The sequence below is a fragment of the Periplaneta americana genome, chromosome 11 (genome assembly GCF_040183065.1).
Source record: "Periplaneta americana isolate PAMFEO1 chromosome 11, P.americana_PAMFEO1_priV1, whole genome shotgun sequence".
In the NCBI taxonomy this organism is placed as follows: domain Eukaryota; kingdom Metazoa; phylum Arthropoda; class Insecta; order Blattodea; family Blattidae; genus Periplaneta; species Periplaneta americana.
In genome coordinates this window covers 159,321,000-159,345,999 of record NC_091127.1, presented here as the reverse complement: position 1 = coordinate 159,345,999, position 25,000 = coordinate 159,321,000, and the positions used below count along the sequence as shown (strand labels likewise).

At 35.9% G+C, this 25,000-nt stretch overlaps 1 protein-coding gene across 1 annotated transcript in view; it reads right to left on the bottom strand.

The window, feature by feature from the left end:
* Positions 1 to 25,000, bottom strand: part of LOC138709496 (paired mesoderm homeobox protein 2-like) — an 84,808-nt gene that overhangs the window by 10,092 nt on the left and 49,716 nt on the right. The window contains exon 3 of the mRNA XM_069840303.1: positions 806 to 971. Coding sequence (XP_069696404.1) covers positions 806 to 971 — 166 coding nt within the window. The remainder of the gene's footprint in view (positions 1 to 805; positions 972 to 25,000) is intronic.

Sequence of the window (25,000 nt, the reverse complement as noted above, 5' to 3'; positions counted from 1 at the left end):
TTTGAATAACTTATGAACACAGTGGTCACTTTTCTAGTACGGATTCGTGCCTTTTGCCAAAAAATTAAAACTTCTTGAATCACCAATGCTATACTTTCCTTTGTTGTAAGATTTACAACTTGTACATTGTAGAAGAAAACGCTTAAAACTTGCTGGTTTGAAAGTAGTTTGGATCCGATGATTTGATTGGAGATGTAGCCAACAATAGAGACATAAAAGTATTGTCTTAACTTATGTGACGAACTACGTCAAGAGGTTGATGCCATTTTACAACTCTAGGAAAAAAGTCTTGAAAGTCACTTTACACGAGCAGTCAGCAGGTCAGCACAGACAGTTCTGAATCAATAACTGAAAAATTATTTATCAACAAGATCATGTTTAGTTATAAAATAAGTGAATAAAGCACATACAATAATAATAATAATAATAATAATAATAATAATAATAATAATAATAATAATAATAATAATAATATAGGTTTATCTAATAATATTAGAAAAAATATTTTAGTGGCTAAAATTTCAAAACTTCATGGTCGATGAGGGTCGACTTGCAGATGTCCGATAGAGCTGAAAATTTGCACAGATCGTTTTTTGTTGATTGGAACAAGATAGAGGGGTGGGAGCTAAACTTTTAGAAAGCTGAAAAATAAGGGCCACCCTAATATACTGTATATATTTAAATTAAAGAGTAGACTACGGATAGAAAAAAAAAAACAAAAAAAAATGAGAAAACTAAGTAATAAAATAGACAAAAAATTAATTTAAATCTTAGTAAAACTTGAATGCTTGTGGTAGTGGGCTACCTGGAGGCAGAACTGCGGTGGGGCGCGGGGCTAGAGGCTGCTCCACGGCCGCTGAGGCGACGCCGTTCTGCTGGGGCGCTACCTCCCGGCTGTACAGCCCGCTCCTCTGCGCTAGGATGCTGCGCTCATTGCGTCGGAACTTGGCTCTGCGGTTCTGGAACCATACCTGCAAAATTGAGTGGTTCGTTGCTTGGGAATTGTGTGGAAAACGAGTATATCAAATTCAAGATCAATTTCATACAGTTGAACCTCGATTGACCGTTCTGTGCATTACCCGTCACCTAGAAGGAGAGCGTTATTAAAGTAATATATACAGGGACATCATTTTATTTTTACTAACATTTTTAGTATTAACTTGCCTATACCTCTGGATCAACACCGTTTGCTATCTCTTTCCACGACTGGAGTTCGATGATACTGACGTAATATACAAACAAATCACTTTATTAGGTATAGGAGGGAAGAAAAGTAGTTCATCCATTTATGTAAACTAGGAAATATTGCGCTTTTGAGTTTAATCATTTTCATTAGGTGTTTGTTTAATCAAAAATACAGTACAGTATTAACAATGAGTGTTTTTACTCACAAACTGAGCTGCGCATGTGGACATATTCATTATGCAGTGTATATTATACTGTCTACAGCACATTAGCGTACACTATAGAGAATGAAGTTAAATTGAAAAATAATCATAATATGGATATTTAAATACAGGCTTCAGTTCTAATGTGCATATTATCGCACTATAGCATATTGTACTCAATTCCAATTACCAGTTCTTCGTACTAGTAACTCATGATGAAATAATTCTGTATCTACTCTATAAAAGAGTACCTTACGTACTGTAAATTCAATCTTCACTTCTGCCCGAAAAGATAAAATTACTCAGACATACTATCTACTGTCCGTCCAAGTGGTTATGTCGTAGGGTCGTAGAAAGGAGGGAAATCACGTGACAGTTAATTACTTAACGAGGCTCTTTTATTTAAGTTATTTTAAACAGTTGTATAATATTACGTAGACGTCCAATTCCTAACAGAAATTAATGCTTTCAGAAAAGAGCTAAGACAGCCCAGCCACTAGCTGGCGAATAAAAGCTGGTGGGGGAAAGCGGGATACGACGTAGGCAAATGGATGACAGTACCTGTGCGAAAATGATTGAATATTGAAAGCTCTTTCGTCACTGGAAAATGCGAACATATTTTTGGAACTTACTGTGGCTACTATGACTGTATATGCGGTCTTGGATCTGTGTGGAAGACGGTTGAAGGGGTGGGAGTGAAGTACATTCAAAAACTCAGGTACAATAAAAATTGAAGTAAAAATAAAATGATGTCCCTGTAGTAATAGCTTACACTGTTATTTGTTACTTTCTGAATTGTGCCTACCACTATAAGCGTAATTGCGCTTAATGCGCAACTTTCGTTCTTTTTTGTAACAAGTTTGAATAAATACTTTCACTCCCTTTGGATTATCATAAATACAGTATTTTACTTTGCAGCCATTTACTCGAATATTTATTAGTAATTAGCAAACTTAGAATAGATATAGAAAGGAAATTTGTTGCGGGAAAATGTAGAAAAAATAAAGGCATTTTAAAGCATCTTAAATTACGCCATATAGATTTGAGTGGACTAAAACTTATAATATGGATTATTCGTTTTTAGATTAAGCGTTCACAATCTTCCTTCCATTAAAACGGATAATCGAGGTTCTATCACAGTCTAGTACCGTATATGCTCGCGTAATTTGCGCCCCCCGCGTATTTTGCGCACCCTAATTTTTAAGGGATTATTTTGAACTTTATTTTTGCTCCGTGTATTTTGCGCACACATTTTACGTACATATTTTTTTCAGTGTAGTAGGGATTACGTACATATTTTTTTCAGTGTAGTAGGAATTTTCCTTCCCTACAGTCCATCGTAGGTCATTCACCAGCAACTGAAGTACCTGCTTCAGAAAGAAACCCCAAAGTCCCGCTACTTTAACAATGCTTGTCCTTGGTAGAGACAAGTTACCGGTATAGAAAATTAGCCCTACCGTAAGTACTTACCTATACATACACTAATTGAGATAAACTCAGAACAGGACCTCTTAGTTGAAAAATCCGCATATTTTACGCACCCCAATTTTTCAGTGGCAAAAGTTAATTAAAAAGTGCACAAATTACGCTAGCAAATACGGTATATACAGTCACGAAGCTCAATACGTAGTAAATATGCATCCATAGATAGTTGCTAACCACTAGGATCGCTAATAACGCCTCATTACAGACAATGCGAAATAGTACTGGCACAGTCTATTGTTCCTAGCACCCTCACAACTCAAGCTTCGTGACTGTATATACTAGACTGTGATATTACTGAAATTACGTCATACTCTCCTCGTAAGGTCTGTATTGGGGATCTAGCATCTCCGGGTGAGAATTTATCTGTCGCTTCTACAACAGAAGATTATAGCATCTCCTCCGCGCAGATGAAGTCCAAACCTTGACTATAAAGAGAACGAGACTTCCTTTATATTAGAGAGTTGTTAGTAAATATTTTAAATAATATATTACGCAAATTTTCATGCGGGGCTGAGCCCCGAAAGCCCCAAAGGACGAGAAGCCCCTGCCTACAATGATTCTTCGAAATCTCTTCAATCATTTGTAGATATTCCGTATATCTAGGAACAAACTACGAGGAGCACCCATCACGGCGAATGGCCGATCCGACACCAGACAAACAGAAGCCTGTAACTTGTTTTTCGAAACGGAGATGATTACGAAAGTGAAACTGTTGAGATTACTGATGAAATAAAGACGAGAAAACAGGAGAATCCCAAGAAAACCTTCAGGATCTTGGTGTGTCTCCCACAAATACAACCCCACCCTCGCCGGTATTTTAACTGGGGTCCTCGATCGTCGTAAGCCAGCGCTCTGCCAAATCACCTACTCATCTGGATACCGAACGTCACTTGGTGCTTGGTGATGGTGGCACCAGCTAATTCGGACGACTGAACACGAAGACTGAAGTCTAAGAAAAGATTCAAAAGTAAAACAGAAGGGATTTAAATACTGGGAATTGAAGGTATTATCAAGGCCGACGGATCTTCACGCATGTGCTTCGTGTTAATCCGGTGCTCGGATTTCACGTGACGGATGCAAGCAGCCGCTCCTTGTTACTTGCGGTCCGGCGGACTCGCCTCGCCTCTCAAGCATGGTCTTCTGCTCCGAGCATCCCGACCCACAAATATTCTCTTTGAATGACTCGAACGTCAATCTTGATTAATGTTTTCCCTGCCTCTCCTTGTTAGATACTGGGATATCTGTTTACTTTACTTATAGAAACTACACTTGTTCTCTCGCTCGCTTATAGCCTATCTGACGGTCACATCACCTGCGGCGTCCAACATCCCGTCTTATAAAAGTCTCCCAAGCGACGCTCACTTCAAAGGAATGGGATAGTATTCAGAGCCACATGTCTTACACAGTTTTACTATTAAATTAGTAATGTCTATTTTAATGAACTCTGGGATGTATAGTATTTCCTACACATAATATTTAGAGATGATGGTTGTTAAAGTTTTAAATATATTTTTAATTTATAAATACATTTTGTAGCAATTATGAAATTTTAATTTAAACGGAAAAATCTGGTTATGCTGGTGGGTAGGAGAGAAAGTTCGAGAAATTTGTACAAAAGTACAGTAGGGGAAACTCAGCTAATTCCGCAGTAGTGTATATACAGGGTGTTTAAAAATACGGGGCATAATTTCAGGTATGTATTTCCCACATGTAGACAATCAAAATAGTTCATAACAACATGTGTCCGGAAATGCTTTATTTCCGAGTTACGGCCTTCACAACATTGAAATTCACCGGAACGTTTTTCTTTCCGCAGGTCGTTGCCGTCAAAGGAGACATTAAGAGGGCACTCTGACAGTTCATTCCGAGGCGAAGGTTACATTCAGTGTTGTGTAGGCGTTAGACTGTGCGACATGTATTCAAATCAAGAGCTGGCAGAGATACACTTCATGTACGGTAAGGCGGACGGCAATGCTGCGCTGGCTCGTCGTTTGTACCAGGAGAGGTACCCACAGCGACAATGTCCAGATCGGAAGACATTTGTACGTCTCCATTACCGTCTGTGCGAGTATGGAAAATTTAACTCTCCTGGTTTGGGAAGGGGACGACCAAGATCTACAACTCCAGAAGTACAGGAGGAGATTCTGGAGGCTGTGAACATGACTCCTATCAGCACACGAAGGGTAGCGTTGCAAGTCAATGTTCCTCATACGACTGTCTGGAGACTGTTGAAAGAGTATCAATTGTATCCTTATCATTTGCAACGTGTAGGCCTACAGGCCAGCTCTTGATTTGAATGCATGTCGCACAGTCTAACGCCTACACAACACTGAATGTAACCTTCGCCTCGGAATGAACTGTCAGAGTGCCCTCTTAATGTCTCCTTTGACGGCAACGACCTGCGGAAAGAAAAACGTTCCGGTGAATTTCAATGTTGTGAAGGCCGTAACTCGGAAATGAAGCATTTCCGGACACTTGTTGTAATGAACTATTTTGATTGTCTACATGTGGGAAATACATACCTGAAATTATGCCCCGTATTTTTGAAACACCCTGTATAATTTTACTGCGGCATGAACGTAAGTTTTGAGAGGCTGTCAACAGGAGGCATGTCCTCTGCAGTGCTATAGAAAAAAATCAAGGATATTGGTCGACACCTCTGTCGGCAATACAGTGAAACATCGAAAGTTGGCTGTTTTTCGTGTTTTGCTACACAGCTGTGAATAAAGTGAGCATTGTTACATATAAATTGTTCCTTTTATGTTACTTTCATAATGTATTTCATAATTAGGGGAGAGTCGGGTAGTATCGGACATCGGGTAGTATCGGACAGTGCGTTTCTTTCATCTACCACCATATGGTAGTACCTGAATGACATGGTTACGTTTCTCTATGCGACATCACAGAAACGTAACCAAGTCAATCAGGTACTATCATCGTGTGGTAGATGAAAGAAACTCACTGTCCGATATTACCCGATGTCCGATACTACCCGACTCTCCCCTATTTACTACTGCGGAATTAGCCAAGTCCTATCGCGGATTTATCCGCACTGTTGCGGAATTACCCGAGTTCTCTTTCAACTGTAATATATGTACAACTAAATATATTTGCATTTTAATAGATCTCTTTATCTCATTTGGTAATGAAAGGTTTCGTCCATGTCTACATACCTTGATAAAATTTTTCAATAAACATTTTGATAAAAATATGATAGATTTACTTCTTAATATTGCGGAATTAGCCGAGTCTCCCCTACATTTTCTGTAACTGTCATACAAAGCAGGAGAATTGACTTTCCGACTGTCTACGTACGGTAAATTATAGGACGAATCTTTTAACATTTAGGCCTAGCATTTATGAGTCAATCTAGCTAAGATTTGTTCACTGATTAACTTTGTAACTTCTTAACTATGTTAACATGAGGAATTTTTCCTGGCTGACTAGTTTCGAAGTGGTATTCTTCATTGTCCAAAGCCTAGTGAACATCCCGCGCTATCTTATGGTTTTCTGTTGTGGTGGGGTGTGTTCATGATTGTGTCAAAAAGGGTGTGTGTTTTGAAATTGAGTTGAGTGTTCAGGATTTGCTGGCTTGCAAAACTGATTTTTTCAAATATCTGTAGAATGAGTGGTTATGCAGGAACTTCAGATTTGTTTCACTAGTGAAAAATATATTATTTTGGAGATATACGAAACAAAACCTATTTCCACAGACAGATAGATATATCAGCAAATAAATAAATTTAACAAATAAATAAATACAGTAAATGTATAAATAAATGAATAAATAGATATATAGATAAATGAATAAATAAATAAGCAAATAAATAAATAAATTTAACAAATAAATAAATACAGTAAATTTAATAAATAAATGAATAAATAAATAACTAAATAAGTAAATAATAATACTAATAATAATAATAATAATAATAATAATAATAATAAACAGTTTATTTGTAGGTGACATGATCGTTTCTTAATTTGCATTAATTAGAAGAAATTAATAATTTCTAGTCGAGTATTTTCTCAGTCGCTTAAAAGCATTTGGTTATTGTCATAAAGCAGGTGACAGGGTAGGCTCAGTTGGTTGAGCAGTGGCTACAGACTGGAAGGGCTGGGATTCGATCCCGGATGATGATGGAATTTTGTCGTCAAACTTTCAGAGCGGCCCCGAGGTTCGCTCAGTCTCTTATGAAATTGAGTACCGCGTATTCAATATAGTGTTGAAGTCAAGAAAGCATGGGGCTCCCTCCACCTTCATGCCACCCCAAGTGTCCCCATGGCATGTGAAGGAGCTACCTTTACCTTTATCATAAAGTAGGGTTAAGACTACTGTCGCTTATAAAATTCAGTTTTATGTAATCTCATATATAAACAAATTAAACAATCACGGTGAGATACAAAGCCCTTGTGCCACTCTCTGGCTGTTTTGTTGTGTTGGAAACTTACCGTTCTGTAATTATACAGGGACATCATTTTATTTTTACTTCAATTTTTATTGTAGCTGAGTTTTTGAATGTACTTCACTCCCACCCCCTCTACTAATGAAGTTCAACCGTCCTCCATACAGATCCATAGTAGCCTTACGGTCACAGTAAACAGTACGTTCCAAAAATATGTTCACGTTTTCCAGTGACGAAAGAGCTTTCAATATTGAATCATTTTCGCACAGGTACTGTCGTCCATTTGCCTACATCGTATCCCGGTTTCCCCCCACCAGCTTTTATTCGCCAGCTAGTGGCTGGGCTGTCTTAGCTCTTTTCTGAGAACATTAATTTCTGTTAGGAATTGGACGTCTACGTAATATTATACAACTGTTTAAAATAACTTAAATAAAAGGGCCTCATTAAGTAATTAACTGTCACGTGATTTCCTCCCTTTCTACGACCCTATGACATAAACACTTGGACAGACAGTAGATAGTATGTCTGAGTAAGTTTATCTTTTCGGATTGGGCAGAAGTGAAGATTGAATTTACAGTATGTAAGATACTCTTCTGTAGAGTAGGTACATAATTATTTCAACATGAGTTACTCGTACGAAGAACGAAACTGGTAATTGGGATTAGGTACAATAGTGTATAGTGCAACAATATGCACATTAGAACTGAAGCCTGTATCGAAATGAACGGCCACCATTTTCAAAAATGTGTTTAAATATCCATATTACGATTATTTTTCAATTTAACTTCATTCTCTATAGTGTACGCTAATGTGCTGTAGACAGTATAATATACACTGCATAATGAATACGTCCACATGGACAGCTCAGTTTGTGAGTAAAAACACTCATTGTTAATACTGTACTGTATTTTGATTAAACAAACACCTAATGAAAATGATTAAACTCAAAAGCGCAATATTTCCAAGTTTACATAAATGGATGAACTACTTTTCTTCCCTCCTATACCTAGTAAAGTGATTTGTTTGTATATTACGTCAGTATCATCGAACTCCAGTCGTGGAAGGAGATAGCAAACGGCGTTGATCCAGAGGTATAGGCAAGTTAATATTAAAAATGTTAGTAAAAATAAAATGATGTCCCTGTATTTGCAGACTTTATTGCGGTAATGCTCAGTATGTGTTTCAAGGAACTCACAACGCGTACTGTATTTCTTGTCAAGTGATGTTATACAAGATAAAATGAAGAGTGTTTCCGTGGAGGTGCCACTCCAGCAGATCATGCAGTGCAGCAGAAAGGCTTCCAATATTCCCTCTCGTCGGAGTGCATCAGACCATGGTTCATTCCCTAGCACACCATTAACTACCAGAGTGGCTGCGACAAAGCGATGATTTGTGGATGAAAATGAGGCAAGTAAGTGGCTGCAAATACTTCAAGAAGGAACGAAGTGGGTGGGGAGGCGGCGTCACGGCACATTCGTTTCATCTGTCCTGCAATTACGGAGGAGGTTCTCGGAACTGATGATGATACAGTTGTCAGAGAGGTGCAACTGTGGCCTCACGCATTCCACGTGTGTGACGTTGTTTTAAAATGTGCTGCAACTTTTATCGGTTATTTAATGACACTGTATCAACTGTGCGCTTATCCAGCTCAATGGAATCGGTGATAGCCAGATTAGAGTCGTGTACAACCGGTTACGAAAAATAGAAATTATATATTGCTACAAAACACCTGGCGCTATAGACCAGCGGTGACCAAACTGGGTATCGTGATTACATCGTGTAATCAAAGACATTCTTACTGGTAAGGGGAGTTTCTTGTACATTTCTCTCTGTCTCGCTCACGTACTGAAGGTAGGCAGTGTCGGTACCATGTCGCTCTACAAATCCTCTGTCTCTAGCAGGAACAGAAGGTTTCGTATAGAATGGGAAGAAGAATTTATTCTCTGTTCTGTCAGAGAAAATGTAATATGTTGTTTTGCTCAGTGGTTCAATTAGTAGTAGGCCTAGTATATAGAAGCGACATTACAGGGCATTACGCTGAATACACAGGCATAACAGGTATTATTATTATTATTATTATTATTATTATTATTATTATTATTATTATTATTATTAGACAGTTGAATGTAGGTGCATATTTACTATATGTTACATTTTTTCGTTCAGACCATTGGCTCAACAGATTTTAAACATAAACAGACGATGTCAACATGCTACTGTATCTCGGTACAGTCAGAAGGAAAAGAAAAATAACGTACTGTAGTACATACCTAGCAAGGTTCAGTCCTCGTCATCATTGATGCAATTACCAGCGTTGCAGTAAACGACGATATATTCTCGTAAGTTGTCGACGCTGAATCGGCTTCGCCTATTGCTTAAACAGTTTTTGTATCGAGAGAATTTCTGAAGAAAAACTCTAAAATGGGGATCACTCAATTTCTTTAGAGGAATATTTGCACTCAGCATCATGTTGCACGTGTCGTTAGACCCGCACAACTAAATGACGATGATGATGATGATGATGATGATGGTTCCTCAGATTTCATTTCAACGCATTGCCTGTGCGATGTACTGTTGCAATGTTTCTCTATAGCCTGAGTTGTTCTGGTTTTTATTTCAATTTTACATACATTACACACGATATTGTCTTCGTTAATACATAAAATGTCACTGTCAGACTTCTTAATTGCATTTCGTATCTCTGAGCGAATTTAACGTTTTGCCATTATGAATGGATCAGCACAACACTGTTAATAATAATAATAATAATAATAATAATAATAATAATAATAATAATAAAAATAATGATTTATTTAACCTGGCACAGTTAAGGCCATACGGCCTTATCTAAACTCAGCCAAGAGTAAAACTGCGTAACAAAAAACACTACAAGTTTACAAAGTACACTACAATTTTACACACAAAACTGAATAAAATAATAATAATGTAATGTAAAAAACAAATAAGTAGAAATCAGACATAATATATAATATACAGAAAGAAAGGAGAAAGCATAATAAAATGTGAACAGCAGGTCAAAATAAATAAGAAAAACAAATTATAAAAAAATAAGGCAATTATTGATAATAATAATAATAGTAATAATAATAATAATAATTTTTTATTTTATTGGCTTATTTTACGACGCTGTATCAACATCTAGGTTATTTAGCGTCTGAATGATATGAAGATGATAATGCCGGTGAAATGAGTCCGGGGTCCAGCACCGAAAGTTACCCAGCATTTGCTCGTATTGGGTTGAGGGAAAACCCCGGAAAAAACCTCAACAAGGTAACTTGCTCCGACCGGGATTCGAACCCGGGCCACCTGGTTTCCCGGCCAGACGCGCTGACCGTTACTCCACAGGTGTGGACAATAATAATAATAATAATAATAATAATAATAATAATAATAATAATTATTATTATTATTATTATTATTATTATTATTATTATTATTATATATTATATTATACACTCAGGGACAAAAAAAACCGGACACTTTAATATTTGCTGGTATTTTGCAAAACATTATCTTCTCATACAATATTATGGTAGCCATCTGTTGTTATGGAGACGTGTATACATTGTTGATTGTTTTTTGTTTTATAAACAAGCCATTACAACCAAATATTCGAATTTTGCTTTCGGAGCCTCAGCTATAACAATTTTGTCTCAACCATTTTGTGCTTCATTATCGTTATCATTCGTTATTTCTTTATTTTTACATTTTCTGAGTTTAAGTGGGGTTGTAACATTTGTCTTAAAACAAGATGCGACCTGAAGATGTGACTTGAGCTGTAGCCCTTTATGATGATGGACGCAGTGTACGTTACATTGCAAATGTTATGAATATGGCTAGAAGCACAACCCATGATGCCATAAAACGTATAGAGAGACCCTAGAATATACCAGAAGACCAGGTTCGGGTCGTCCAAGAGCTACAAATCCAAACGAAGACAGGTATATGGTGTTGAGAGTTCTTAGGGAGCGCAACCTGCCAGCTACTAGTGTAGCCCAGCAATTTTTTAACATGCATGGACGCCCAATTTCGGCCAAAACAGTTAGAAGGAGGTTGAAAGCAAGTGGACTGATATCAGTAGACCTGCAACTGGTCCCAGACTTCTCAGGATGCATCGAGTTGAACGACTGCGTTCTGCAAATGATCACAGGGATTGGAGAAATGGACAGTAGAGCTGTGTTCTGTTCACCGATGAGTCCCGTTTCAATCTGTGCTCACCTGATGGACGTGAAAGAGTTTGGAGAAGGAGGGGAGAACGATTTTCACAGTGTTGCATTTCCGAAAATGTGCCGTATGGAGGTGGTGGAGTGATGATTTGGGCAGGAGTGTGTACGGATGCTCGTACAGAGTTGGTTTTTGTTAAAAATAGAAGACTAACAGCTGATAGGTATATAAATGAATGTTTGGCTGATCATGTTGTGCCATTTGGCCGATTTGTAGGCGATAATTTTGTTTTAATGCATGATAATGCACGGCCGCATATTGCCCATGCGGTCAGAGATTATCTCCAAGAAGTGGGAATCCATGTTCTTCCATGGCCAGCAAGGAGTCCAGACATGAACCCAATTGAACACGTGTGAGACATGCTGAGACAGCGTGTTAAGAATAGACGACCAAGACCAGAATCGTTACAAGAGTTGAGGCGAGCACTTGGCGAAGAATGGGAACTTATTCCTCAAGAAGACATTGCTAACCAAATTGAGAGCATGCCAAGACGTATGGATGCAGTTATTCAAGCCAGAGGGGTTAATACCCGTTACTAAAAAGAGTTTTTAATGTTTAAGGCACCATAAAATGAAAAAACAGTTAGACCAAACGATGCCATAGTTATACGCCCTTTGTAATTTTTTGTAAATTTTCTCATCAGAGATTTTTTTTTTCAAATGTTGTCGTATAAGGTGCTAAATGAAACATTATTTTGTTTAAATGGGTTTTGTTTCATTTTGAAATAATTGGCAACAAAATACAAGCAAATATAGAAGTGTCCGGTTTTTTTTGTCCCTGAGTGTATTATATGATCACTATTCAACGCGTACTAAATACTTGAGCAGGATAACACAACTGCATACATTGCTTGCAATGTTACTATGAACAGACCGGGGTTCCTTCGTTCTGTACGCTGCTGTACTCGCCAGGTACACAAAAGACGGACGGCGCGGCACGTGCCATATACTCTGATTCGAAACAACTTCACTTTTCCTTAAGTCATCCCGCATACACTGTCTAATTATTATTATTATTATTATTATTATTATTATTATTATTATTATTATTATCGTCCTTGCAGGTATTAGGCCTAGTGGCCTGTTACGGTCTCCGTCCATCTTTTCAGGGGGCGTCCCAAAGATCGTCTTGGGAGTCTGGAATGGTCCATCCTATTGACATGGTTAAGCCATTTTTGTCTATAGTGGTTGAGATGTTCATAAATAGGTGTAATTTTCAATTCTTTTGTAATTAGTTCATTCCTTTTGTGGTCAAGCAAGCTGTAGCCGGTAGTCCTCCTTAGAAATCTCATTTCCGCAGTTGTTAGGCGTTGAACATCTGAGTTTCGGACAGTCCAGGCCTCACTACCATACATGAGGACAGGTCTTGCTAGAACTTTATATGCTTTTAACCTGGTATGTTTTTGGGTTTTCGTGGTTGTGAAAACCTGGTTGATGGTTCTTAAGGCTCCATTAAAATGTTAAATCTTAAATCATTTTCAATATTTGTGTTTATTCATAATATGATATTGAGTGTAACTTTAATAAATTACCGTACATGGTGTTAATTCATATTAATATATAGTATTTATTTATTTATTTATTATTTTGCTAATAATTGTAACATAAAATATAATATATACATAAAAACTTTAGCTCGACCCTGAAAGAGTAGAACTCGTGCTCAGGGGCGGATTCCTGAATTGAAATTAATAATTATACAATACAATTTGTCTTATGTCTACTGTGCAATTATAGTATATAAATTTAAATTTACAATTTTTCAATTTTTATAAAATCCATACATAACTTTTTAAATTTAATACTAGAACTATTAGAATTGATAAGATTAGGATATTTAAATATAAATTTGTTATATATTCTTGGGCCTAAATTACTATTATGATTAAATACTGTAACAGTGTTGCATTTTGGTTCAAACAATCTTAAAGAATTCATACCTTTTGTTTCATAACTATGAGAATACAATTCAAAATTATTTCGATTTTTATTTATGAATTTTATTAATACAATATAATAAATGTGTCTTACGTTAAGTACATTAATGTCTAAAAACAAATTTTGAGATGGAAAATCAATAGGTTTATGAAGACATATTTTAATTATTTTCTTCTGTAATAAATAAAGTGGATTAAAATTGGATTTAAATGAGCTACCCCACCCTATAATTTCATACATAATTACCGATTGAAATAAAGTTAAATATAATGTGCGTAATAAACTTATTGACAAGTAATTCCTCAATAAAACACAATAATATACAATTTTAAGTAATTTATGACAAAGGTAATTAATGTGTTGGTTCCATTTTAAATGATTATCGAAAATTATGCCTAAATACTTAACTTCAGAGGATTATTTAATAATCGGACATTTAATTTAAAAATAAATGTCATAATCCTTTTGTTTATAATTTAACCTTTTTATTGATTTTGTATATTTCATAATATTCTGATTCTATAAAACTGTTTATTTTCTGTATTCTCCAGTAGCATTTCTGTGGAGTTAGATGTGTTACAAACTTCTATGATGTGTAATATGACTTTCAACAACATACAATCGTATACTTCGCTTAGTGTACAAAACATATTGTTGGAATAACGGTCTATGTTGCCCGTCCGATAGTAAATTTATGAGCGAGATTACGATGTAACATTTTTGTTCCTCCTGCACAGTTAGCAGATTATAACACAGACCGTTATTCGGCTCAACGCTTCAATTATATCCCCCACTGCAGGCCTACGTGGCGTCTTCCTAGAGTTGTTCCTGGAGGTCGCTGGTGCGATTACAGTCTGTATTGCCTGCCATTTGACAGGTGATGCCTGTCCTGTCGTGTGGGCAGTGTAGTCGTGTCGTGATTGACTGGCTTGTTTAGAGTTGCATTTCAGTGCGGTCGTTTGTGTTTAAGAGTGGAGTTCATTAAAACGGTAACAAATCGTGACGTGACAGTTTCAGATATAGAAAAAAAAACGTAAATTAAGCACAGTTAATGTATGTGGAAGTATACTGAAAATAATTACCTGGTAGCAATACAGACGAATTCGGAAGTGAGTGAAATTGTAAAATTTAGAGGCGATCGTGATCTTGAAAACAAAAGTGACAGGGCAATTGAAACTGGCATTATTCGAAATAACTGGAAACTTATAGCATGCGGAGAATTGACTCTCCTGCCGAGTAGAACTATACGAAGAGTACTGTGGAACTCTGTCAGTGATGTAATAAAGAAAAGTAATGTTACTCATTTTCGCTTATCATAGTCAACGTCGTACACAATTACCCTCTCTTTCTCGTTCAACAAATGAGGTTTTATTCCAGTTAAACAGTTTAAGCATTATGTTTATAAGAAATGGAAATAGGTTTTGTTTCGTATATCTCCAAAATAATATTATATTTTTCACTAGTAAAACCAATCTGAAGTTTCTGTATAACCATTCATTTTATAAACATTTGAATAAATCAGTTTTGCAAGCCATATCCATCTGCCCATGAATTCGCAGAAGTATTGAAATCTGTGAAGAGTGAGCCATATTTGACCTTTAACACAGTTAATTTTAAAAGAATTTCGAGAACTCGAGAAAACAATCGGATAGCCCATGAACCATGGAGAAAATTTCAGTGCTGTCAATTATCTCTACTTGAACATTAGGCCTATGTTAAAAGACAGCGTTACCACTCTCAACCTACCCCACTCTTAAGTCAACATCAGAGGAATATATGCAACGTTGCCAGCTTTATCGGTAAGTTTATTTTATTTTAACTATCAAGTCTTATTTTGAGGTAAAGATAATTGATGGTTTTTTGTGGTAAATCATATTTGGGGTATACTTATTAATTTATAAAAGTAGATTTCTGTTGTACCTTGTGTATCAGGGTTTATTAAATTATATTATATATTTTTTGTTTCCCGATTTTGAAGGATTTAAGTAGTTATTTTAGTTATTGTTTCATAAATATTAATAATAATTATTTGGTAGTGATATGTTATTCGGTTTCAATGGTTTCTGGTTTTTCAAGAAATTACCTCCAAAATAAATTTAGCATGTTTTGCTCTTAAAACAATATACTTTGCATACTTCCACTCGGTAATGAGTTTTGGAATAATATCCTGGGGAAATTCCACAGATAGTAACAGTATATTCCTACTATAAAAAAGAGTAATTAGAATGATAGTAGGTGCCAAATATAGGGGTTCTTGTAGGACTGTTTAAAAAAAAACTACAAATAATGCCCATGGCTTGTCAGTATATTTTTTCATTAATAATCTTCCTCGTATGTGATGGTGAAAACTTTGTAACTAATTTAACAGTTCATAGCATAAATACACGTCAAAAATGACTTTCATATTCCATCGGCAAGTCTATCGTGCTATGAAAAAGGAGTGCATTATATGAGCGTAAAATTTTTTAATAGCCTCCCTATCGATATAAAAAATGAAACTCAAAACCTAAGATTATTTAGGGCCAAATTAAAGAAGTACCTAATTTCTCACGCCTTCTATTCTGTAGGTGAATTCATGACATTCAATAACGCTTCATGAAATTGATACTAAAACTTTGTGTTGTACTAGCAGACTATATTGTATATATTTCTACTGAACTGTGACTATATATTAAGACTTTATAGTAGTATTAAGTTTTTTGACTTGTTCCATATTCTAGCTGTGAGGCAATGTATGAATACCATGGAATGGTAATAAATATAATACAATACGCGGTTTTGCGGTAATGAAAGTTACCGAGTTAACTTCCAATGGCGCTCTACAACAAGGAATATATAATAATTCTAATAAAGCATTAAGACTATCAGATGCCTTTAAGGAATAGAATAGACAGAAAACTAAAACATGTAAAACAATAATAATTACTGTGCCTCCCATTTTGACACGACAAAAATTAGATTTGAAATCAGCAAAACTAAACTGAAATGGCAGTATTGAGATCTACAGTTGTACTGATTTGTTTCGATTTACAAATGGAGAGTATGGGTCTATGACAAGAGAAGTAATTAATGAAGGCCATGCAATGCGCCTATATTTTCTCTTCATATGAAGTAACATTCCGAAATTAGTTCCAGCTCACAAAAAAATTGACTATGTTTCAATCAAAGTATTTCGTACGTGTCTATTATCGTTTTAATATCGCAGAACGTACGATCGCAAATCAAATGAGTAGTCGCAAGATCTGTAGTTGCTCTCGATGCCGAGATGTTACTGAAAGAGGCCGCGCAGCACGGCTAATTTTATGCGCAACGTCGGCGCCCTCATGCACGTAGCGAGGGACGATAGTGTTATTGGTTAGTTAAATTGGTTAATGGCCTAAGTACTAATAAAATTAACATTGGGGCATGGCTCATAGTGTTGTTATACTTTATTTTTTTTCATGGAGTGCAGTTTCATAGAAAGGACTTTGCCGACAGACCTTCTACTGCCCCCTACTAATTGGTTGTCATAAATAAATGTCTTCCTTACTATGACGGAAATCTTGTCTTCTCTTGTTAGTGACCAATCACAACCCTCGTTCAGAAGAATTGACAGGTGCCCGTCAAATCCACGTGGAGGCAGAGTTGCCGCATCGTTTCCGAATTCCAAGAATCCCGTCAGTTTCACTGCATAATTTCGAAGGTCATCAGGATTGTGACAACTGTGCAATGTTGGGACTAGGGGACAGGATGGAATTGTCAGAGCTGTTGTGTAGAAAGTCATAAATCTGTAAATGGGTGTTCAAAGGAACCACCGAACTGCACTCCTTGAAATAAAATAAGGTATACAGTTAGCATTTAAAATTCTGTCATTTTTTATTTCATCACGGATTCTGGAACGGATGCTCATATTCGATGCGGGAAAAGACGTATTCTGAGTCAAAACCAGACTTTTGAATACTGTATTTATTTTAAAGGGAGAGTTGTAATTTTAAAATTACGAGATAAAGTATCAGCTTTCTATTATTTTTCCGCCTTGCCTTTTGCTGAATAAGCTAATCAATGATTCGCTAAACTGGAGAATTTGCTACGATAGCTCCGAACCGTGCCGTTACGATTACGACCAAATTTAACTGAATATGCAATGTCGCCAACATACGAACATGACGTTAGTCTGTGACGTCGTTAGAAGGAGAAATTTGTTTTTTTTTTCCCTCCCTACCTCCTTCGTTCTCAGAGAGATAGCACCACTGTTAGCGACAAGATGTATTTGCGTAAATACTGCTAGTAGATTATGTGGCTTAGATGAGGGGCTCGCGACAGGAACAGTTTTGCTGTGGCGCATGCGCGAATCTCTCATGCAGTGGCAGTGTGATCCTTACTTGAATTTATTTTCGCGTGTACATTCCAGATCAAATCAAGAAGATCCCTTCTTGCTCCGGTTACACATCTTGCATATCATACGAAGGTTAGGTTTGGTTAGTTTAGGTTTTTATTAACTAGATCCGCGCATGTGCAGACAGCAAGACGATCCTGTCGGTCATAGTTTTGTTTCATAATATTGATAAAAAATAATGTGATGAAAGCGGTGAATAATTTCATGGCCGCTAAATGTTTTCTTTGCAAAAGATGAGGTATTTTCTCTAGACCACAAATAAAACGGCAACGCGGTCATAATTACGTACTTAACGCTTTAGTCAACATTAACCGGAAATTTACTTTTCTTCTTTTGTATAATATTCCTTGAAACACACCTTTTTCCCTCTTTATTTCGTTGTGATAACCTACTTTAAGATCTTACTACATCTGCATTTTATTTTGGTGCATTCAAAACACCGCCGTTGTACTGCATAAACCTTGCACTTGACTAATGGCGTGAACTATTTAAGAATATAGTCGCGAATTTTACTATCACCATTTCGATTGTCTTTTGTTTAACACGGCTTGGTACGGCCCGGTGACTAGTGGCCAGCGAGCAACATGACTACCGACGTTGGTCTACCGTGTGTATTATCCATTGTTCCCAATGATTTTGGACAAGTCCATTTTCTCAAAAATATTCCCCTTGTGTAGATATTATCTAGAGAGTTGAGACGATCCTCTGCCATGTTAATTTGTTGCTCTCCTCAGCCACGAGAAGGTTCGTTCAGCTAAGCAGTTACTTGGAGGCGGAAGTAGAAAAGAAAATATCCCGACTGCAATTTCAGTATTTGGGTAGCCAGTATTGCCACAATTATTTCTAAGCAAAATTGTTAGCGAGTTACAGTTAACCTTACAATTACCTGAAATTACCACCTTTCCGTTTTATTTTTTTAACTGTTTAGGTGATTGAAAAAGTATATGTTTTTCTTTTAACCAGTGCACTGAAAACAACATATAGATCACTATAATATTTCAGACAAAGCACATACCCAATTCAAAATTGAAGAAAGCACGGTATCTGGCCTATCAGTTTTAATATTATCAACTTTTAAGGGGAGGCAGAGGTGAAATTTTCGAACAAAACTGAAGAAAAAATGGAAATTTGGTTTTTTCCATTTTTATTATCTTTATTTTGATATTCCGATGTTAGTTTTTGATTTTGTGCCCCTAAAAGGCAGAGGTGAAATTTTCGAACAAAACTGAAGAAAAAATGAAAATTTGGTTTTTTCCATTTTTATTATCTTTATTTTGATATTCCGATGTTAGTTTTTGATTTTGTGCCCTTAAAAGGCAGAGGTGAAATTTTCGAACAAAACTGAAGAAAAAATGAAAATTTGGTTTTTTCCATTTTTATTATCTTTATTTTGATATTCCGATGTTAGTTTTTGATTTGTGCCCTTAAAAGTATGAAATTAAAACCAAGATAACTGTATTACTATATTATTCCCATAATAAACTAATACTTATCATTATTTATATATCTTCTCTGAACATATAAATAAAAATAAATATTGAAAATTTCTTACAATATGGTGCATGGAGCATTTTATATCAAACGATACAAAGTTTTATAAAATTATTAATATTTACAGAACTATTGTACTTAGAAAGTTGAAACTTGGTATGTCCATTACTAATAACATACTTAGTAGCCATGATCAATTTCAAACAAATCGGATAAATTTGGTGGATTTTGAAATATTCACCTCTGCCTCCCCTTAAATAAAAAAAGCACAGAAATGTCCGTAATCAAGCATTGAAGCACTTCGTACAGTAAAAAATATCGCGTTAATAAAATTCAACATATTAAGAAACTGAAACATGGGATAAACATGTTTCTTCTTTATATAACAGACTTCGTAAAACAATTTATAAGTTTGTAATTCATCGCTCTTACATCCCTACAAATATTCTGCTTTTAGTTTATTTAGATTTGATTCAATCTGTCATCCACTACGGTATAATCGGAAGGGCAACAAAATTTTCACTTTCTCCGCTGAAATTGCTTCGAAAACACTAAATTAAAATTTGCTTAATCATCCAACAAATTTGATTCATTCCTATTTTAATGTTTTTCAGATTGAACATTATTTATTATTAAAATATTATCATAAAAATCTTTATAAATATAAAGAACAACATGTTTATTCTACCAAAAGAAATTTGACATGTCCTTCGGATGAACCTAAATGTTACACAATCACTGGGATAAATCATAGCCAGAGTTATAAGATAGAATAGCATAAAACGTTATATTTTCGCTTGCAGAGTTAAGGCCATAAGGCCTTCTCTTCCACTCAACCAGCCTTAATCAATACAATAGTGACATACATATTTAAGTTATGAATATTTATAATACACTTAAAATATTCTCCAGCAATATTCTTCAGTACCCGATTATTTAGTCCTGACAGTCGCCGGCAATGTGCGCCATTAAGTTACGCCAAGGAATGTTCAGGTTACTCTGTTGCCTGCAGTCAGAGCGATCGGATGTCACGCATGCGGTATAGCGTTGTGTTTCCAGTTCAGTTAAGCTGTACTGAATTCCTTTACCGACCGCTCGCCCTTATCTCTACTCCGGAACTCTCCCCACTACTCCTATTACTGCCCCTCTTTCGCGTCGCTGAGCTGTCAGGACTAAATAATCGGTCTCTAAGTTACGGGTCAAGGTTTATACAACTCTGCCTTTATAATAAATCCTGACCGAGGTTATTTTGATTTTAATGAATTTAAGAAAAAATTAAGCAAATTATTTAGTATTATGTCCCTTTTTCCTTTTCCTTAATTTCAATTAATTCATTTCAACTTATATTCTGTTCTTGAATTGATTCTCCACTTTTATCTTCGTAATTATCCCTGTTTTGTAATAATTGTATTGATTTTGTAATTTTATTGAAACTTTGTTATGTTCCATTTAGTACAAAATAGTTATTTATAGGAACTGCACCCGAACACGAGCTTGCTCAAACTGATGTGCGCTACGTCAATAATGCTAGGCAATTTATTTTGTATTGTATGTAGCAATAAATAAGGTCGGTGCTCCTGTTATGGCCATGTTCCTGTTATGGCCACCCCCGTATTGTGAGTTAGTTAACCAAAAATCCGCTAAATTGCAGCAGCATCCAGTGAAAGGGCATCCTGGTATGTCACTTGATCGTTTTCCATCCAGTCAGGTTGAGCAATATGGCGTCAGTTGCCTGTTTTGCGGTTTTCATGTGACCTCTTCTTATTTTTCTCTGGTAAATCTCCTTTGTTTTATGCATGTTTTTAAAAGACTTGTTTCATGAAAACCATCGTACTCCACTCAGTTTTTAATGTTCTGTTGATTGGTGTTGTCGTTGATGGCTTATCTTTTACGAGTTGTTCATAATCAAACGATTTTCGTGAAAGCTCACCTGCTTCACTTTTATTTTTTCACCTGACAAATTTACATGCCTTATAGCTGGGATTACGCAAAAGTTTTGTATTTTAAGAAAAGCAACTTAATTTTTTATGGAAAAACCTATTTTGACTACACTTTTGAATTATAAAAAAGATTATTAAGTGTCATTTTTATTCATTTTACACCAAAATTATTTAATTTTAGTACAACTGCGCTATCAAACTGAAAACAATCACGATTTGTAGAACATGGAACAAGGGTGCCATATCATGTCCACATGTTCCTGATATGGCCACTAGGTACACTTTTGGAATTTGAGACTTTTTGGGACAATTAAAGCTATTGCTATTTTTATGGGGAAAGGAAATTTTTTTAAGAAAGTCCATTAGACTGAGAACGAGAAAGAAAAAAAGTGGTTTACATTTTTTCAAAATGGCGGCTAGAAAAATTCTCAAACCTTAGCATGGCCATATCAGGGGCACCTACCTTACTAAGGCCATGTCTCAAAGCTACCTTTTCAGCTGAAGTGAACTAAACTGTTGACTAAATAGCCGGATGTGACATCAGAAGTCATGATCCAAAGCTACGTAGTGAATAGCAATCAAGTCCATAGTAGCTAGTAAACGAAAATGCTTGCTCGATTGTTCACTTGTTCACTAAACAAACATGGATACCTCATTAACAATTGGGGTTATTAAATCTGAAAATGCTTTCGAAGTGAAATAATGTAAATATAATGTAGAATAACACATTAACTTTGAACACTGACATTGTTAGTATCTTCTGTACAATGTTTTAAACATCATTGTAATATATTAAGCCCTTATCTTTTCCACATAATTCGTAATGAAACTGCATTAGGACACTGCCTTCTTAATTCAGTTCTGCACCGTGTTGTCATGGTTTTCAGGAAAATAATCTATGAAGAAGGCCATGATTCCAGCATACAAGTTCAAAGCTCCCTAGTGTGTAGTTTACAAGTCATCTAGTTGCTAGTCACTAGTGTGTAGTGTGGACTTGAGCTTTGAGACCCGGGCTAAATAATAATAATAGTAGTGTACCATCTAAAGAGACATACAGTATTTGTTATTTAAGGATTTGCTCCCCTGAAAATTTGCAGCCTACTTTTCCTATGCGTAAATTCGCCCCTACAGATATACGTAGACACACGATTAACCTAAAAGCATTTTTCAGTATAAGAATACCCAAAATCGACTATAGCCTACATTAGTAAAAACCCGTAAATACATTTTTACAGCATAGTACTTTTCTCTCTGCAGCTCCTACAATGAAGAGATAAAAACAGGCTATTTCACGTAACATAGGACTTGACAATGTTTACAAAATGGAACGAAATGTTCTCCAAGTGACCGGAACTGTAACGAGGTCTGTTCCGGCTGAAGCAGAGTTCTGGAGTCGTACCAAAACACTTTACGCACGGGTCATTTATAACCGGGCACGATGGGAATTGGCGCACCTTCTGCTTGTATGGTAGAGTGATTGTTGAAATGAAGTCTTGTTTGAGGATGTCTTACTTTGACTCTTCAAGTGTGTGTAAACACGGCGTCACAGATTTCACGCGGAATTACACATAAAAGGATGAAAGAGGCATAACTAATTGGTAGCGCCGACAAAGAGTCTGCCACGCCCTCACAAGCAAGGCGGTGGAGGGCGCTACTACTTCATTTCCTAAGAGTTCGTCATGTAAACTGCCTTTATGACAATAGTGACTTCATTCCTAAGAATCATTGATATTTTCATAACTCTATCTATATATATAATTTGAACTGGTAATGGAAATTACGGGAAAACGGATTTTAATAAATGAACCCTCGTTTCGAAGCTTGGAACCCAAAGTTTTTCAGAAAAATAGCAATTTTCAGTGAAATGTCAATTTTCCTACATCATTTTCCTATTTTCCAAAATCTATCTTTCGTCAGTTTTGAGAACTAATTAATTGCATTTCAGAATAAAGCAAAACACACACTACAATAAAGAATAGGCTATTACACGAAGGCCATGACCTACAGGATTGCTACATAGAATTCAGATGGCTCAGATTTTTCACATCATAATGCCAATATGCCGCTCTTCATTTGTGTAATTTTTTGATAACGTATAAAAAATAATTTACAGGTGTGATTCTGCGATGTGTAATTTTCTGAGAACAGCTGTGTATTGGATATTAAAATCTACAAAACTTGAGATGGTTTGATGACATTATTACTATTAGAAATTATTATAGTTAATGCCATGATGTGATTATTTTTTATTAATTATACAAGTTAATGCTATATTGATGATAGGAAACGTTTTGGAGAGAAATATCTTAAATTAAATCTTCATTTCTATAATTTACTAAGTGGCGGCTATATACTTAATGACGGTGTGGTGTAGATATTTATATGCGTCATTCTCTTCAGTATTGGTCGAGAGAGCTAAAAAATTTCAGTTCCTAAGGAAAGACCACAAGGTATTACTTACTGATAAAATAAGAGGCCTAGAAAATTTTGTAGTCTCCTGATCATTTCAGCAAGATCTCTTAGCAGGATAAAATGATTTTACCCTCTACATTTCAAGCTCTACATGCAGCAGCTATACCAAGATGCTATGTCTATTGTTCGAAAGCATAGCAAACCTGACATGTTTTTTAACTTTCGCCTACAATCCACAACGACCTGAAATAGCTATTGCTTTACTCCCACATGAAAAATCCACTGATCGTCCTGACATTATTACTTGCATTTTCGCGTTGAAACTGAAAAATTGAAGGTGGATAGGTTCAAGAAAAAGTATTTGGCATAAGAAAAACCATTCAGAGTATGTTTCATTATTATGGAAGCAAATAACTTTCAAAATGTCTGGTATTTTTCATTGGAAATAAATCTGAAAATTTTTTATTTGAACATCTAATGAAGTTAGTTTGCAGCATTTGCTGCACAAGCCACTAGTTTATATACATTTGTGATCATCGTCGTCCTTTGACTTATTTGCCTATAATGATAAATGATGGGTCCTCAAGAATAAGTGACTACAGACAGAAAGGTCCCAAGTTCAATCTCTGATGGTGGTGGATCTTTTCGCGTTGCTAGTCTTCAAGAACTGTCCCGAGGCAACCCAGCCTACTGTCAAATTGAGTACTTGGGGTAAACAGGTGGTCAGAGCGTGGAGTTCGATGAAAGAACCCCGTTTTATTCTTCGTTCCATTATGTATAACAGGAGAAGTAAATATTGCCGGCAGAGAGAGAGAGAGGGGGAGAGAGAGAGGGGGAGAGAGAGAGAGAGAGAGAGAGAGAAGTATAACAGTGGTCTACAGTGATTTTGCTACTGAACTAAAACAAGTGTACCAATCCTAATTTAAGTGTGCTGATTACATATCTGAAGTCCGTTTTTTTCTATCACGTCACTATTTTAAAATACCGTGAAACATTTTTAATTTTCACATTTTTAATACATGTAATCCATTTTATTTATTTTATTGTGACTTTGCTACTGAACAAAAACAAGTGTGCCAACCTTAATTTGAGTGTGCTGATTGCAGATCTGAAGTCCGTTTTTTCCTATCGCGTCGCAATTTTAAAATAACATTTTTAATTTCTACATTTTTTCATTTAATCCATTTAATTTATTTTATTGTGATTTTGCTACTGAACAAAAACAAGTGTGCCAACCTTAATTTGAGTGTGCTGATTGCAGATCTAAAGTCCGTTTTTTCCTATCGCGTCGCAATTTTAAAATAACATTTTTAATTTCTAC